Source organism: Arachis stenosperma, chromosome 7, assembly GCF_014773155.1.
Source record: "Arachis stenosperma cultivar V10309 chromosome 7, arast.V10309.gnm1.PFL2, whole genome shotgun sequence".
In the NCBI taxonomy this organism is placed as follows: Eukaryota; Viridiplantae; Streptophyta; class Magnoliopsida; order Fabales; family Fabaceae; genus Arachis; species Arachis stenosperma.
The window spans coordinates 91557804-91576289 of NC_080383.1; the positions used below are offsets into that span (position 1 = coordinate 91557804).

The 18486-nt window shown below is 32.9% G+C and overlaps 1 protein-coding gene across 2 annotated transcripts; it reads left to right on the forward strand.

The window, feature by feature from the left end:
- The first annotated feature begins 310 nt into the window (after positions 1–310).
- LOC130942193 (uncharacterized) lies at positions 311–4671 on the forward strand. 2 transcript variants are annotated; one of them, XM_057870889.1, is made up of 7 exons: positions 311–558; positions 817–1129; positions 1289–1374; positions 2021–2167; positions 3665–3767; positions 3899–4011; positions 4268–4671. In XM_057870889.1, exons 2-7 carry the CDS (start codon positions 904–906, stop codon positions 4358–4360), a joined length of 768 nt encoding a protein of 255 aa, XP_057726872.1. In that variant the 5' UTR covers positions 311–558; positions 817–903; the 3' UTR covers positions 4361–4671. The 2 variants fall into 2 exon arrangements, with proteins under 2 accessions (XP_057726872.1, XP_057726873.1); XM_057870890.1 differs by having other exon boundaries at positions 332–558; positions 640–1129.
- The last annotated feature ends 13815 nt before the right edge of the window (positions 4672–18486 follow it).

Genomic DNA, 18486 nt, shown 5'->3' on the forward strand with positions numbered 1-18486 from the left:
AATGGTGAGAGTTTTAATTTACTCCCCCGATCAGATACGGCTTGTGGAGATCTATATGGGCAAGGTCACACGAACTATAGATTCGTTGCTATCGGGCCGAGTTGCTGGTAGACGGCTCAGCTTTTTTTTTTTGACCAGTGTAGACGGCTCAGTTTGAGAACTAGGCGTTGCAGGGTTGAATCTGGGCTGGACTATTCTAAGCCCAGTACGACAGAATAAATTAGGGGAAAAAAAAGATGGATTAAATTCAGTTGGATTTCTTAAAAGAGAAATCCGATCTGCAAATTTTAGAAAAAGAGAAGAAATTTCGAAAGGTTTTTTTTTGGTTTAAAAAAAGAAAGAAAGAAAGAAAAAAGTACGAAAGTAGGAACTCGAAAGGATTTCGATTGTCAATTTGTCGTTGAATGTTGACATTGGGTGCTAATAGTAATACTAATAGGCATTAGCAAAGCCAGGTTTGGTTAGTCGAGTTCAATGAGGTTGAGATCAAATTTGGGGTTTGCTTGCAGAAGCACTTGCAGTTGCAGGCCTCCGTCTCTTGCTCCTATTATCATTTAGGTAAGCCACACTTCGCTTCCGCTCTCTCTCAATTCAAATCTATTCTAATCAAAATCAAAATCATATTGAATTCAATTTCAGCTCGCTTTGTTTGGTTTCGTTTTGAAAACAAAGCTGCCTGCCTGCGTTTACAGATGAATGAGATCGACCCAACTAGACCTAGTTGCTTTTTTTTTTTTCATTGTTTGTTATTCAGCGTGTTCCTTCCCCTTCTCGTACACCCAGTTAATAATTATTTGTTCGTGGGTGTCTTTGCAGGTTTCTTAGTTCTGTTGAGATGGTCTGTAGTAATTATAGCTCTGTCCATGAATCTCATTGTTTAATCCTTATTATACATTTCCCGAAATGCAATTAGCGTCAAATGGTGACAAGGAAGAGTGTTCAGAATCCGAACCCATCTTGAATCAGCATCTAAATTTGCAAGAATATGGAGGAGGAGGAGGAGAGTCTTCATTTTCCTGTGAAATCATTGCTGCTGCTAACGATGATTCACACCCTGTTCCTCTTGATGAGAGCTGTCATCTGGTAAATGCGGATCAGCCACAGTGCCGGATATGCCTTGATATAGGAGGTCTGTAATACCTCTTTTCATACTTATTTTATTTATATGGTATCCATCATGAAATTAGTTTCAGACATAACCCATATATGATCCAAGGAACTTAAAGTAGCATGTAATTATGTATTTCAAGGTTAACTACTTGCTGAATATTGAGTAAATTTCTTTTAGGAGAAGATTTGATCGCTCCTTGCCATTGCAAAGGCACCCAAAAGTATGTCCACAGATCATGTCTAGATAATTGGCGGTCTACAAAGGTAACTTCCTTTCGCTTCTTAGTGTTCTGTCTTGTTGGTCATAATTATGCCAAGGCTAAGGTAAACTTTGTTCCCCTAGTTTCACACTTTTTCAAATAACCCTTTACCATTTTTCTGTCACTAAACCCCCTCAAATTTAGTTTTATTAGACAACATAGTTTTAATCGTAAGATAAAACTTCCTCAAATTATCCTCTTGAAAGTCTGGTAGGCTTGGTGTTAATAGTATAATTAAAAAATAAAATTTAGGGAGCTAGGTTTATAAATAAAACATGTTATCACCACATGGGGTTAAAGTACAACTTGTTACTCAAGTTAGAGTTAAAGTTGAAAATGAAAATTTTCTTTCTATAAAAGATTTGTTTTCAACTTAAACTAAAGTTGAAGGAGGTTTCATAGGAAAAGAAAAAGGGAAAATGGGAAGGAAGAAAAAAAAAAGTGTAGAGAGGATTATTTGGAAAGGGAGAAAAACTACAGGGGAAAGATAACCATAATCACAATGTTTTATTCAATTGTAAGAGTTATTTGTTTGCTATTGGAGATCTAATACTTATTTGTGTTCTTTTCATGCTCTTGTGAGGACTTCCAGTATATTTATGCTGCTGTGTTGCTTACTTTTGGACTTCTCATTCCTTCTGTTGTACTAGGAGGGCTTTGCTTTTTCTCACTGTACAGAGTGTAGAGCTGTCTTCATATTACGTGCAAACGTCCCACCAGATCGGTGGTGGTTGAGATTAAAATTTCAGTTTCTTGTTGCCAGAGATCATGCATTCATTTTCATAATTGTTCAACTGGTATGGGATTGGTCATCACAATTATTTATTGTGAAATTGATACTTTATGCATGTTCATGACATTACTTTTGCCCTTTCTTGTCTAGTGATTATGAAGTATGAACAGTCTTATTTGTATACAGCATATCCATATCTACCGCTATCGCTCTTGATTAGTGGCCATTGCTGTGGTTTCCCTAGGAGTCTATATAACATTGCAAATTATTGTGATTCTCAGAAGGCATTTCATTGATAGTTTTCTCCTCTAGTGGAATAAGATATTTTACGGAAACCCACTTCATTTAGTTTTTATTGTGTAGCATGTCTTCAACAAACTTTCGCTGATAAGTCATTACTTTCTTTTTTGGGGGATAACTGAAGATACTTGATTAACATCAAGAGAAGGTTATTACAAAGAGAATAGAGTACAAGGGGACCTAATTATAAAAGCAACATTGGACAGAAGATGGCATTTTAAACAGAATTAGATCTTTTTTATATTATAAAAAGCATTTTTGTGTTTAAATATAAAATATAAGCACTTTTTGTTTTAGACAATTCATTAAAACTCAAAGTTTGCTTTTTTCTTTTAAATATCCAAATACCTTTATAAAAAGTGCTTTTCTCATCTTTCTTAAAAATGGCCAATCCAATCGGGCACTAAATCGGATTGGCCTAGAGAGAGATGTTGGAGCTCTAACTCTTCCTCTACCCTTGCTTCACATGCTGTAACTGTTTTTTTTCCCAATTCTTACAGTTTTGGCACATTGATACACTTCCCCAATTTAATACAATCTTCTACATTTCCCCCGTCTTACTGGCATCTGTGCTAACACATCACTTATAATTGATTCAGTCTTTAGGTTTAAGAAAATAGAGATCCCCATCAACTATGGCTTTTAGCAATTGCTAAATGCTTAGTGCAAGTGTGCAACCCATCAAGTAATCTTGTTCAATAATCCTGTCAAAAGGAGCTATAGCTTTTAATATTCAACTTATCCATGGCAGGAAGCAAAATCTGCAGTAGTCTGCTGTTTATGCCAGATTTTGTTGTATTTGGGTGAAGCATAACTCCAACATGTCTTACAACAGCCATAGAAACAAGTAGATATTGTGGGATAGGATTTGAAGGATTCTTGCAGGACAAGAATCACAGGATTAGATATTTGGCTTGTAGTGCATGACACATGATCTAAAAGAAGGGTTTCATGTTAGATATATTATTCTGGTCTCTCCTTATAATTGATTTCCTTGTTCATTTGGCATTTGCTAACTACTTAAGGGTTCAGTTGGACCCCACAGTATCCTAACCTAGAATTGTTACACAAAAGACTTCCCAATGTTGAACGGATAAAGCTAACAAAGGCTTTGTGCTTCCTAAGTTGATTCAATTTGACCTCTGAAAAATTAGACCCACCGAAAGAAATTATTTGATAGTAATAGTACCATATGTGTTGTAAATGCTTTTTAAATATCTACTTGACAGAATGCCTGTTAAGTTCTTCCTAATTTCAACAGGTTGTTGCTTTCTTGGGGGTGCTTGTGTATAAATTTTATGGAGATGAACTAAGGGAAATGTTTGGTTATGAAGAACATCCATATGGATTTTATACAATGGCTGGTATACCTAATGCTTCACCTCTAAAAATTTTATGACCAATATTTGCAGTTTTTTTTCTTCATCTGTAATTGTATTAATCTATACCATCTTTATTATACGTAATTAAAATTATGTTTCCTTTTGGCTTGCAGTTCTAGCCATTGTTTTGGTGGGATTGCTCTATGGATTCTTCATAGCCATAATATGTGGTCAAAGAATCAATGAACGCCACTACCATGTTCTTGCAAAACAAGAATTGACAAAGGTCTGCTATGCGTTTCTTGACTTGATATCAGTTTGACTTATTACAGGCTAATGGCATCCAACAGAAAATACCGATCTTTTTACTGGATGCCATAAGAATGCTGAAATGCATGAAAACAAAAGTACAACAACAAAAGTGTTCTTTGAAATTATATATATTTACTCTTGTATCATTCAATAGATGATTTTAAATGATTCGTATCATATGAGGATTTTCAAAATTTGAAAGTATTTAACTATTCACTTTTCTATGCCAGGAATATGTGGTAGAAGATCGAGAACATGTGAAGAATGTGCCTGAACTTGATCCCAGCCATGTGACAGAGCTAAGGATGTTGGGCCTTTACTAATTGTGGTAAATGCACGTGCAATTCTTTCTCCCTGCAGCTTCTGCTCTTCTTTCTCTATATTTGAGACTAGCTGAAATTCCTTCATACTGTATGTCTGTATTATTAGTATATTAAACCAATATGGAGTACCTTAGTGTTTGTTATTCTGTATCTAATTTCATCATAAAAAAGATGCTAAAGTCTATTGTCGAAATCATCATCTGCATTGAGTACCTGTCAAATTGTTTACACCTTGGCTGAATTTTTCGACATCATCCAAGAGTATAAGCTATGAATTTATATGATTTGCATTCCGATGCTTTTTGACTCTTCATTCTTTGCTTACATTGTTCTTGGAAAATCTCATCATTGCATCATTACTGTCATATGAGACCAGCAGCACTCATCTAAGTGTAAAATGTAAAATATATAGCTTGTCTCCATGGTCCCTCTAAGGTTCTAGCATTAGTATGTCGTGTCTGTAGTGTAAGTTTTCCAAGTAATGTCACGTTAATATGGCTATTTTGAGCTCCGATACAAAGTCAACAACCCCAAGGGCGTGGTGTATCCTCAGTGCCCTGTGTGATCTATTTTAATTTCGTATCTTAATTATTGCTTTAACAGGAATCCTATAATAGAAATATGTTGATTCAATGTTGTTTGGTGGAGTATAAAGGGGAAAAAAAAAGAATCAAGAGTGGAATCTTAAAAACCCTACATGGAGATATTTTTTGTTGTAAATTCTCGATTTAACCGACTGTGACCTTGGGTTTACGTTTTTCTTTTCCGTTGTATTTACTAATTTACTATTACTGTGATCCGAGTTTGATTCTCGGGTTATCTTGAATATAATTTTATAATTTTGATATCTACCTAAGCGACCATTAATTCCAATCATGGATAGATCGAGTCTTGTTCTACTAAAAAAATTGTTCCTTATTCCCTATATATATATATATATATATATATATATATATATATATATATATATATATATATATACAAGTTGTACCCGTCTGAAAACCAAAACAATAAATGATGAGGGCAAAATAAAACCTAAAACTGAACCAAATACAAAAAATTTAAATACATATATACATAAAATTTTGTAGTTTGGTCATGGTTTTGCGCTTAAGATTCCTGAAACTGTGGTTTTGTGTCTAGGATTCATGAATTTGCCGCTGAAAAAGAAACCTATAGGGGTTGAGAACATCGTTCTTGCAGGTTTTTAGTAGGGACAGTGAATGCTATGAGAGTAAAAGGATAAATTGCAAATAATTACTTTATAACTTCAAAATAATTACGTTTAGAATTCTTTAAAATTCACTTTAAAGATTTTAGTTAGTTCTCTGTAAATTGAATCATTTCAAGTAAATTCGAGTCACGTCATTCGGTTTTGAGTTTCAGTGATCAGATCTCAATTATCTTAATCCCTAACATATACAAAAACCAACAAGCACAAGTACACACGCAATACAAGCACACAAGCAATTCATGCATAGATCAAATATAAGGAAATTCACAAATAATACAGCACAACACACAGGAACACTCATGCAATTCACACAAATGCATATGATAAATGCCTTTCCTGTGCAGGTGATGAGCTCATGCGTCAATTGTCTACCCGCAATCCAACGTTACCCGGGGCAAATTTCGAATATGGTTTCTCCACTGTGTCAGTCAGGCACATTGGTATCATCATGGGCGAACCCATGTCAGTCAGGATACCTCGATATCACGAGTTTACCTATGTCAGTTAGGCCGGATCATAATCATAATAATTTTTGCTAGCATCTCTAATGTGCATCACAGTGAGAAACAGGCTATCACTCAGGCAGACATTCTCACATTAGCAACATTAGGTTATCAGTCAGGCGAGCGCTTCCGCATTACTAATTGGCAAAAAGCCCAATCAAACAACCAATTCTCAATTATTTTTTTCATTCATAGTTTCTCATTCCTTTTCTTTTTGTCATACATCCGCATCACCAAATAATCAACCACACCTCAATATCACCACATAATCAGTCACATCTCCGCATCACTAGAAAGATACACTTTCAATCATTCATCAATCATAACCTCAAAACGTTTAGTTTATACATATCCAAACTTCTCTAACATTTAGTCAAGAATAAAATTTTTTTTTCTTAATTAAACCGAATTCAAATCATAACTTAAAACAAAATATTTCCTCAATAAATTGAACTTAAAACATAATACTTTTCTTAATAAATCGAAATCAAATAATATGATTCTTAAGTCAAATTTTCTTTTAAAATATGCGTTACACTAAGCCTCGGGGTTTTATAGGATTTTCTAGGGTTTTTTAGGGTACTTACGGTTTTTTTAGGGTTTTTAGGGGTTTCTAAAGTATTTCTAGGGTTTTTAGGATTTTTTAGGTTACTTAGGGTTTTGTATGGTTTTTTAGGGTTCTCCAGGGTACTTCTAGAGTTTTCTAGGATTTTTAGGATTTTCTAGGGTATTTCTAAAGTTTTCTAGGGTTATTAGGGTTTCTTAGGGATTTTCTAGGATTTTTAGGGTTTTTTTAGGGTTTTAGGTCACTTAGGATTTTGTAGAGTTTTTTAGTGGTTTCTAGGGTATTTCAAGAGTTTCTAGGGTATTTCTATGGGTTTCTAGGGTATTTCTAGGGTTTTCTAGGGTTTCTAGTTTACTTAGGATTTTATAGGATTTTTAAAATTTTCTTGGCTTCTCTAGGGTATTTCTAGAGTTTTCTAGGATTTTAGGATTTTCTAGGATTCTCCAGGGTATTTCTAAGATTTTCTAGGATTTTTGGAGGTTTCTAGGGTTTTTAGGGTTTTTTAGGGTCTTTCAGGATTTTTCTAGGATTTTTAGGATTTTCTAGGATTTTTTAGGATATTTTTAGGGTTTTTAAGCTTTTCTAGGGTTTTCAAGGGTATTTCTAGGGTTTTTAGAGTTTTCTAAGATTTTTAGGGTATTTCCATGATTTTTTTTTGTGTTTTCTAGCGATTTTCTAGGGTTTTCTAGTGTTTTCTAGTGCTTTTCTGGAGTTTTCTAAGGTTTTCTAGGGTTTTCTAGGGTTTTCGACGGTTTTTTAAGATTTTCTAGGGTCTTCGCGCATTTTTCTCGGGTTTTCTAAGGTTTTATATGTTTTTCTAGGGTTTTCTAGGGTTTTCTAGTGTTTCCTAGGATTTTTTAGGGATTTCTAAGATTTTTCTAGGATTTTCTAGTGTTTTTCTAGGCTTTTCTAGGATTTTATAATGTTTTCTAGGTTTTTTAGTGTTTTTTAGGGTTTTTTCAAGGATTTTCTAGGGTTTTGTAGGGGTTTTCAAGGTGTTTCTAGGGTTTTCTAGCGTTTTTTAGGTTTTTCTTGGATTTGCTAGGGTTTTCTTTGGGTTTTCTAGCTTTTTTCTAGGATTTTCTAGGGTTTTTAGGGTTATTTTAGGATTTTCCAAGGATTTCCAGGGTTTTCTTAGGTTTTCTTAGGGTTTTCTAGGGTTTTCGACGGTTTTTTAGGAATTTCTAGGCTCTTCGCGTGTTTTCCTCAGGTTTTCTAGGATTTTATAGGATTTTATAGGATTTTCAAGGGTTTTCTAGGTTTTTCTAGTGTTTTTAGGGTTTTTCTAGGATTTTTTTTATTTTCTTGGATTTTTTAAGGTTTTCTATATTTTTCTACGATTTTTAGGGTTTTCTCATGATTTTCTAGTTTTTTAGGGGTTTCTAGGGATTTCTAATGTTTTCTAGGGTTTTCTTAGGGTTTTCAAGGGTTTTTAGTATTTTCTAGGATTTTCTAGGGTTTTCTAGTGTTTTCTAGTGTTTTACTAAAGTTTTTTATGGTTTTCTATGTTTTTCTACTAGGGTTTTCTAGGCTTTTCTAAGGGTTTTCTATGATTTTTAGGATTTTTTAGGGTTTTCGAGGGTTTTCATAAGTTTTTCTAGAGTTTTTTTTGTTTTCTAGGGTTTTCTAGAATTTTTCTAGGATTTTCTAGGGTTTTTAAGGTTCTCTAGAGTTTTCTTAGGGTTTTCTAGGTTTTCTAGGATTTTCTAGATCTTTCTAGTGTTTTCTAGGGTTTTCTAGGATTATTTAGGGTTTTCTAGCATTTTCAGTATTTTCTAGGATTTTCTAGTGTTTTTCTAGAGCTTTCTAAGGTTTTTATGTTTTTATAGGGTGTTTTAGAGTTTTCTTAGGGTTTTCTAGGGTCTTTTAGAGTTTTCTAGGGTTTTCTAGTGATTTCTAGGCTTTTCTTAGTATTTTCTAGGGTTTTCGAGTGTTTTTAGTGTTTTCTAGGGTTTTCGAGGGTCTTTCTAGGGTTTTCTAGGATTTTATAGGTTTTTCAAGGATTTTCTAGGGTTTTCTAGGATTTTTTAATGGTTTTCTAGGGTTTTTCTAGAATTTTCTATGGTTTCTAGGGTTTATTAGGTTTTTCTGTGTTTTCTAGTGTTTTCTAGGTATTTTGTAGGGTTTCTAGCGTTTTCTAGGGTTTTTCTAAGGTTTTCTTTGTTTTTCTAGGGTTTTCTACGGCTTTTTAAGGTTTTCTAGGGTTTTCGACGGTTTTTTAGGATTTCCAAGGGTTTTCGAGAGTTTTTCTAGGGTTTTTTTGGATTTTATAGGTTTTTCTAGGATTTTCTAGAATTTTCTTAGAATTTTCAAGGGTTTTCTAGGATTTTTTAGGATTTTCCAGGATTTTTCTAGAGTTTTCTAGGGTTTCTCTAGGATTTTCTAGAATTTTCTAATGTTTTCTAGGTTTTTAGTGTTTTATAGGGTTTTCTAGAGTTTTTCTAGGGGTTTTCAAGGTTTTTCTAGGGTTTTGTTAGAATTTTCTTACATTTTTTAGGGTTTTCTAGGATTTTTTAGGTTTTTCTAGGGTTTTTTGGTCTTCCTAGTGTTTTCTAGGCTTTTCTCAGGATTTTCTACGGATTTCTAGGGTTTTCTAAGGTTTTTTAGAGTTTTCTAGGTTTTCTAAGTTTTCTAGGGTTTTCTTAGTATTTTCTAGGGTTTTTTAAGGTTTTCTAGGGTGTTCTAGGATTATTTTATGGTTTTCCAGGGATTTCTAAGGTTTTGTCAGATTTTCCTAGGGTTTTCTATGATTTTCGAGGATTTTTTAGGATTTTCGATATTTTTTCTGGGTTTTCTAGGGTTTTATAGGATTTTTTAGGGTTTTTTAGTATTTTCTAGGGTTTTCTAGTATTTTTTATGTTTTTCTATGGTTTTTAGTATTTTCTTAGGATTTACTAGGGTTTTTTAGGGTTTTCTAGGGATTTTTAGGGATTTCTAGGAGTTTCTTAGGATTTTCTAGGGTTTTTTTACTATTTTCTAGGATTCTCTAGGGTTTTTAGTGTTTTCTAGGGTTTTGCTAAAGTTTTTTATGGTTTTCTATGTTTTTCTAGGGTTTTCTAGGCTTTTCTACGGGTTTTCTAAGGTTTTTAGCATTTTTTTAGGGTCTTCTAGGATTTTCTTAGGGTTTTCTAGAGTTTTTTTAGGTTTTCTAGGATTTTCTAGGGTATTCTAAGATTTTTCTAGGACTTTCTAGGGTTTTCTAGAGTTTTCTTAGGGTTTTCTAGGTTTTTCTAGGGTTTTCTAGCGCTTTCTAGGGTTTTTTAGGATTTTCTAAGGTTTTCTAGCATTTTCAGTATTTTCTAGGATTTTCTAGGGTTTTTCTAGAGCTTGCTAAGGTTTTTTATGTTTGTATAGGGTGTTTTAGAATTTTCTTAGGGTTTTCTAGGATCTTTTAGAGTTTTCTAGAGTTTTCTAGTAATTTCTAGGCTTTTCTTAGAATTTTCTAGTGTTTTCAAAGATTTTTTAGTGTTTTCTAGGGTTTTCGAGGGTTTTTCTAGGGTTTTATAGGTTTTTCTAGGATTTTCTAGGGTTTTCTCTGGATTTTTTATAGCTTTCTAGGGTTTTTCTAGGATTTTCTATGGTTTTCTAGGTTTTTTTGTGTGTTTTCTAGGGGTTTTCTAGGGTTTTCTACAGCTTTTTAAGGTTTTCTAGGGTTTTTGACAGTTTTTTAGGATTTCCTAGGGTTTTCGAGCATTTTTCTAGTGTTTTCTAGGATTTTATAGGTTTTTCTAGGATTTTCTAGTATTTTTTTAGGATTTTCAAGGGTTTTCTAGGATTTTTTAGGGTTTTCCAGGATTTTTCTAGGGTTTTCTAGGGTTTCTCTAGGATTTTCTAGGGTTTTCTAATGTTTTCTAGGTTTTTTAGTGTTTTATAAGGTTTTCAAGGATTTTTCTAGGTTTTCCTAGGGGTTTTCAAAGTTTTTCTAGGGTTTTGTTAGGGTTTTCTTACATTTTTAGGGTTTTCTAGGATTTTCTAGGTTTTTCTAGGGTTTTTTTGTCTTCCTAGGATTTTCTAGGGTTTTCTCAGGATTTTCTATGGATTTCTAGGGTTTTTTTTGACTTCCTAGGATTTTCTCTGGTTTTTTAGAGTTTTTTAAGTTTTTCTAGGGTTTTCAAGGGTTTTCTTAGTGTTTTCTAGGATTTTTTAAGGTTTTGTAGGATTATTTTATCGTTTTCTAGGGATTTCTAGGGTTTTGTTAGGGTTTCCTAGGTTTTTCGAGGGTTTTTAGGGTTTTCGATGGTTTTCTGGTGTTTTCTAAGGTTTTATAGGATTTTCTAGGATTTTTAGTATTTTCTAGGGTTTTTATATTTTTCTAGGGGTTTTAGTGTTTTCTTAGGATTCTCTAGGGTTTTTTAGTATTTTCTAGGATTTTCATGTGTTTTCTAGGGTTTTGCTAAAGTTTTTTATGGTTTTCTATGTTTTTCTAGCGTTTTCTAGGCTTTTCTACGGGTTTTCTAAGGTTTTTAGCATTTTTTGGGTTTTCTAGAGTTTCTTAGGGTTTTCTAGAGTTTTTTTGGGTTTTCTAGGTTTTCTAGGGTATTCTAGGATTTTTCTAGTGTTTTTTAGGTTTTTTAGAATTTTCTTAGGATTTTCTAGGTTTTTCTAGGGTTTTATAGGGCTTTCTAGGGTTTTCTAGGATTTTCTAGGTTTTTCTAGCATTTTCAGTATTTTCTAGGGTTTTCTAGGAATTTTCTAGGGCTTTCTAAGGTTTTTATGTTTTTATAGGGTGTTTTAGAGTTTTCTTAGGGTGTTCTAGGGTCTTTTAGAGTTTTCTAGGGTTTTCTACTGATTTCAAGGCTTTTCTTAGGATTTTCTAGGGTTTTCGAGGGTTTTTTTGTGTTTTCTAGGATTTTCGAGGGTTTTTCAAGGGTTTTATAGGTTTTTCTAGGATTTTCTAGGGTTTTCTAGGATTTTTTATGGTTTTCTAAGGTTTTTCTAGGATTTTTTTGTTTTCTAGGGTTTTCTAGGTTTTTTGTGTTTTCTAGTGTTTTCTAGGGATTTTGTAGGGTTTTTTAGTGTTTTCTTGGGTTTTTCTAAGATTTTCTTTGTTTTTCTAGGGTTTTCTACGGCTTTTTAGGATTACCTAGGGTTTCCGAGCATTTTTCTAGGGTTTTTAGGATTTTATAGGTTTTTCTCGGATTTTCTAGTGTTTTCTTAGGATTTTCAAGGGTTTTCTAGGATTTTCTAGGGTTTTCCAGGTTTTTTCTATGGTTTTCTAGGGTTTCTCTACGATTTTCTAGGGTTTTCAAATATTTTCTAGGTTTTTTTTAGTGTTTTATAGGTTTTTCTAGGGTTTTTCTAGGTTTTCCTAGGGTTTTTCAAGGTTTTTGTAGGGTTTTGTTAGGGTTTTCTTACATTTCTTAGGGTTTTCTAGGATTTTCTAGGTTTTTCTAAGGTTTTTTTGGTTTTTCTAGGGTTTCCTAGGGTTTTCTCAGGATTTTCTACGAATTTCTAAGATTTTCTAGGTTTTCTTAGTATTTTTTAGGGTTTTTAAGGTTTTCTAGGGTCTTCTAGGATTATTTTATGAGTTTCTAGGGATTTCTAGAGTTTTGTTAGAGTTTCTTAGGATTTTCTATGGTTTTCGAGGGTTTTGTAGGGTTTTCGATGGTTTTTCTGGGGTTTTCTAGGGTTTTATAAGATTTTCTAAGATTTTTTAATATTTTCTATGGTGTTCTAAGGTTTTTTATTTTTTCTAGGATTTTTAGTGTTTTCTTAGGATTTTCTAGGATTTTTTAGGGTTTTCTAGGATTTTCTAGGGATTTTTAGGGATTTCTAGGAGTTTCTTAGGATTTTCTAGGATTTTTTAAGTTCTTTTTAGGGTTTTCTTAGGGTTTTCTACTATTTTTCTAGTGTTTTCTAGAGATTTCTCGGGTTTTCTAGGATTTTCTTAGGGTTTTCTCGTGTTTTATACGGTTTTCTTTGGTTTTCGAGGGTTGTTCTAGTATTTTCTAGGGTTTTTCCTAGAATTTTCTAGGATTTTCTTTGGTTTTCTAGGGTTTTAGGATTTTTTTGGATTTTCTGTGGTTTTCTAGGAACTTCTAAGAGTTTTCTAGGATTTTCTATGGTTTTCGGGGGTTTTCTAGGGGTTTTTTACGGTTTTCTTGGGTTTTTTGCGAGTTTCGAGGGTTTTTCTAGGGTTTTCTAGGTTTTTTCTAGGGTGTTCTAGAGTTTTCTAGGGATATCTAGTGTTTTCTAAGGTTTTCTTATGGTTTTCTAGGGGTTTTCTAGTGTTTTCTAATGGTTTTTTAGTGTTTTCTACGGTTTTCTTAGATTTTCTTATGGTTTTCTAGGGTTTTCGAGGGTTTTTTAGGGTGTTCTATAGTTTTTGAGGGTTTTTCTAGGATTTTCTACGATTTTCTAGGGATTTCTAGGATTTTTTAGGGTTTTTCTAGTGTTTTCTTAAGTTTTCTAGGGTTTTTAGGGTTTTTCTGGTAGTTTCTAAGGTTTTCTAGGGTTTTCTTGAATTTTCTAGGAATTTCTAAGGATTTTCTAGGATTTTCTAAATTTTTCTAGGGTTTCTATGGTTTTCTACCATTTTCCAGGATTTTCTAGGTTTTCTTTAGATTTTCTAGGGTTTTCTAGGGATTTCTATGATTTTCTAAGGTTTTCTTAGGGTTTTCTAAGGTTTTTGAGGGTTTTTAAGGGTTTTCTATGGTTTTCGAGGGTTTTTCTAGGATTTTCTAGGGTTTTCTGGGGTTTTTCTAGGATTTTTCAGGGTTTTCTAGGGTTTTCTAGGGTTTTCTAGGGATTTCTAAGGGTTTTCTAGGTTTTTCTAGCGGTTTCCTAGAGTTTTCTATGGTTTTTGAGGGTTTTTCTAGGATTTTCTACCATTTTCTAGGATTTTCTAGGAATTTCTAGGTTTTTCTACGATTTTTATAGTGTTTTCTTGGGTTTTCCAGTGTTTTTTAAGATTTTTCTGGTAGTTTCTAATGCTTTCTAGTGTTTTTCTAGGATTTTTAGAGTATTTTTGGGATTTCTACGGTTTACTAGCATTTTCTAGGGATATTCAAGGGTTTTTTAGGCTTTTCTAGGGGTTTTCTATGGTTTTCTGCCATTTTCTAGAATTTTCTAGGATTTTTCTAGTGTTTCTAGGGATTTCTAGGGTTTTCTAAGGGTTTCTTAGGGTTTTTAAGGGTTTTCTATGGTTTTCAAGTATTTTACGAGCATTTTATAGGGTTTTCTGGGATTTTTCTAGGATTTTCTAGGGTTTTCTTATGGTTTTCTGGTGGTTTCTAGGGTTTTCTACAGTTTTTTAGGGTTTTCTTATAGTTTTCTAGGGTTTTTGAGGGTTTTTTAGGATTTTCTGTGGTTTTTGAGGATTTTTCTAGGATTTTCTACAGTTTTCTAGGGTTTTCTTAGGGTTTTTCTAGTGTTTTTAGGGATTTCTAGGGGTTTCTAAGGATTTTCTAGGGTTTTCTAGGATTTTCTAAGGTTTTCTTAGGGTTTTCTATGGTTTTTGAGGATTTTTAAGGGTTTTCTATGGTTTTCGAGAGTTTTTCTAGAATTTTATAGGGTTTTCTAGGATTTTCTATGATTTTCTAGGGTTTCCTAGTGTTTTCTAGGTTTTTGTAGGGATTTTCTAGGGTTTTTTTAGGGTTTTTTAGGATTTTCTACTATTTTTCTAGGGTTTTCTAAAGATTTCTCGGGTTTTCTAGGGTTTTCTTAGGGTTTTCTCAGGTTTTCTCGTGTTTTATAAGGTTTTCTTTGGTTTTCGAGGGTTTTTCTAGTATTTTCTAGGGTTTTTCTAGGATTTTCTAAGGTTTTCTTTGGTTTCTAGGGTTTTTTTTAGGGTTTTTTGGGTTTTCTAAGATTTTCTGTGGTTTTCTAGGAATTTTCTAGGAGTTTTCTAGGATTTTCGGGCGTTTTCTAGGATTTTTTATGGTTTTCTTGGGGTTTTTGCGGGTTTCAAGGGTTTTTCTAGGGATTTCTAGGGTGTTCCAGGGCGTTCTAGGGATATCTAGTGTTTTATAGGGTTTTCTTATGATTTTTGAGGGTTTTCGAGGGTTTTCTAGTTTTTTTTCTAGTGTTTTCTAATGGTTTTCTGGGGTTTTCTAGGGTTTTCTAGTATTTTCTACGATTTTCTAGGGTTTTCTTATAGTTTTCTAGAATTTTCGAGAGTTTTTTGGGTTTTCTGTGGTTTTTGAGGGTTTTTCTAGGATTTTCTACGATTTTCTAGGGTTTTCTAGGATTTTCTATGGTTTTCTAAGGGTTTTCTATGGTTTTTGAGGGTTTTTAAGGGTTTTTTATGGTCTTCGAGGGTTTTTCTAGGATTTTATATAGTTTTCTAGGGTTTTCTAGGATTTTTCTAGGATTTTCTATGATTTCTAGGGTTTCCTAGTGTTTTCTCAATTTTTGTAGGGGTTTTTAGGGTTTTCTATGGTTTTCGAGGGTTTTTCTAGGGGTTTCTATGGTTTTTGAGGTTTTTTTAGGATTTTTTTATTTTACGGTTTCCGAGGGTTTTTCTAGGGTTTTCTAGGTTTTTTCTAGGGTATTCCAGGGTTTTCTAAGGATTTCTAGGGTTTTCTAGGGTTTTCGTAAGGTTTTCTATGGTTTTCGAGGGTTTTCTAGGGTTTTTTATGATTTTCTTACGGTTTTTACGGGTTTCAAGGGTTTTTCTAGAGATTTCTAAGTTTTTTCTAGGGTGTTCCAGGGCTTTCAAGGGATATCTAGTGATTTCTAGGGTTTTCTCATGAATTCTTTGGTTTTCGAGGGTTTTCTAGTGTTTTCTAATGGTTTTCTGGGGTTTTCTAAGGTTTTCTAGTGTTTTCTACGATTTTCTAGGGTTTTCTTTTTGTTTTCTAGGGTTTTCGAGGGTTTTTTAGTCTTTTCTTTGATTTTTGAGGGTTTTTATAAGATTTTCTACTGTTTTCTAGAGTTTTCTAGGAATTTTTAGGTTTTTCTAATGTTTTTCAGTGTTTTCTTAGGTTTTCTAGTGTTTTTTAAGGTTTTTCTGGTAGTTTCTAATGTTTTCTAGTATTTTTTTAGGATTTTTAGAGTATTTTTGGGATTTCTACGATTTACTAGCGTTTTCAAGGGATTTTCAATGGTTTTCTATGGTTTTCTGCCATTTTCTAGGATTTTCTAGGGTTTTTCTAGGGTTTCTAAGAATTTCTAGGGTTTTCTAAGATTTTCTTAGGGTTTTTTAAGGTTTTTGTGGGTTTTTAAGGGTTTTTATGGTTTTCAAGTATTTTTCTAGGATTTTATAGGGTTTTCTGGGATTTTTCTAAGATTTTCTAGCATTTTCTAGGATTTTCTAATGGTTTTCTGGGATTTTCTAGGGTTTTCTAGTATTTTCTACAGTTTTTTAGGGTTTTCTTATAGTTTTCTAGGATTTTTGAGGGTTTTTTATGGTTTCTGTGATTTTTTAGGGTTTTTCTAGGATTTTCTACAGTTTTGTAGGGTTTTCTAGGATTTTCTAGGGTTTTCTAGGGTTTTTTAAGGTTTTCTTAGGGTTTTCTATGGTTTTTGAGGGTTTTTAACGATTTTCGGGGGTTTTTCTAGGATTTTAGAGGGTTTTCTAGTGTTTTCTGGGATTTTTCTAGGATTTTCTATGATTTTCTAGGGTTTCCTAGTGTTTTCTAGGTTTTTGTAGGGGTTTTCTATGGTTTTCTATGTTTTTCGAGGGTTTTTATAAGATTTTCTACCGTTGTCTAGGATTTTCTAGGAATTTTTAGATTTTTCTAAGGTTTTTCTAGTGTTTTCTTGGATTTTCTAGTGGTTTTTTAGGTTTTTCTGGTAGTTTCTAATATTTTCTAGTGTTTTTCTAGGATTTTTAGAGTATTTTTGGGATTTCTACGATTTACTAGCGTTTTCTAGGGATTTTCAAGGATTTTCTAGGCTTTTCTAGGGGATTTCTATGGTTTTCTGCCATTTTCTAGGATTTTCTAGGGTTTTTCGAGGGTTTCTAGGGATTTCTACGGGTTTCTAATGTTTTCTTAGGGTTTTTTAAGGTTTTTGTTGGTTTTTAAGGGTTTTTTACGGTTTTCGAGTATTTGTCTAGGATTTTATATGATTTTCTGGAATTTTTCTTTGATATTCTAGGATTTTCTAAGGTTTTCTAATGGTTTTCTGGGGTTTTCTAGGGTTTTCTAGTATTTTCTACAGTTTTTTAGGGTTTTCTTATAGTTTTCTAGGATTTTTGAGGGTTTTTAGGGTTTTCTGTGGTTTTTGAGGGTTTTTCTAAGATTTTCTAGGGTTTTCTAGGATCTTTTAAGATTTTCTAGGATTTTCTAAGGTTTTTTAAGGTTTTCTTAGGGTTTTCAATGGTTTTTGAGAATTTTTAAGGGTTTTCGAGGGTTTTTCTAGGATTTTAGAGGGTTTTCTAGTGTTTTCTGGGATTTTTCTAGAATTTTCTATGATTTTCTAGGGTTTCCTAGTGTTTTCTAGGTTTTTGTAGGGGTTTTCTATGATTTTCGAGGGTTTTATAAGATTTTCTACCGTTTTCTAGGGTTTTCTAGGAATTTTTAGGTTTTTATAAGGTTTTTCTAGTGTTTTCTTGGGTTTTCTAGTGTTTTTAAAGGTTTTTCTGGTAGTTTCTAATGTTTTCTAGTGTTTTTCTAGGATTTTTAGAGTATTTTTGGGATTTCTACGATTTACTAGTGTTTTCTAGGGATTCTCAAGGGTTTTCTAGGATTTTCTAGGGGTTTTCTTTGGTTTTCTGCCATTTTCTAGGATTTTCAAGGATTTTTCTAGAGTTTCTAGAAATTTTTACGGTTTTCTAAGGTTTTCTTAGGGTTTTTTTAAGGTTTTTGTGGGTTTTTAAGGGTTTTTTTATGGTTTTCGAGTATTTTTCTAGGATTTTATAGAGTTTTCTAGGATTTTTTTAGAATTTTCTAGGGTTTTCTAATGGTTTTCTGGGGTTTTCTAGGGTTTTCTAGTATTTTCTACAGTTTTTTAGGGTTTTCTTATAGTTTTTTAGGATTTTAGAAGATTTTTAGGGTTTTCTGTGGTTTTTGAGAGTTTTTCTAGGATTTTCTACAGTTTTCTAAGGTTTTCTAGGTTTTTCTAGGGTTTTTTAAGGTTTTCTTAAGGTTTTCTGTGGTTTTTGAGGGTTTTTAAGGGTTTTCGAGGGTTTTTCTAGGATTTTAGAGGGTTTTCTAGTGTTTTTTGGGATTTTCCTAGGATTTTCTATGATTTTTTAGGGTTTCCTAGTGTTTTCTAGGTTTTTGTAGGAGTTTTCTATGGTTTTCTAGGATTTTTGAGGGTTTTTATATGATTTTCTACCGTTTTCTAGGGTTTTCTAGGAATTTTTAGGTTTTTCTAAGGTTTTTCTAGTGTTTTCTTGGGTTTTCTAGTGTTTTTTATGGTTTTTCTGGTAGTTTCTAATGTTTTCTAGTGTTTTTCTAGGATTTTTAGAGTATTTTTGGGATTTCTACAATTTACTAGCGTTTTCTAGGGATTTTCAAGGGTTTTCTAGGCTTTTTTAGGCGTTTTCTATGGTTTTCTGCCATTTCCTAGGATTTTCTAGGATTTCTAGGGATTTCTACGGTTTTCTAAGGTTTTCTTAGGGTTTTTTAAGGTTTTGTGGGTTTTTAACGATTTCTTTTATGGTTTTTTTGGATTTTATAGGGTTTTCTGGGATTTTTTCAGGATTTTCTAGGGTTTTCTAATGGTTTTCTGGGGTTTTCTAGGGTTTTCTAGTATTTTCTACAGTTTTTAGAGTTTTCTTATAGTTTTCTAAGATTTTCTACAGTTTTCTAGGATTTTCTAGGATCTTTTAGGGTTTTTTAAGGTTTTCTTAGGGTTTTCTATGGTTTTTGAGGGTTTTTAAGGGTTTTCGAGGGTTTTTCTAGGATTTTAGAGGATTTTCTAGTATTTTCTGGAA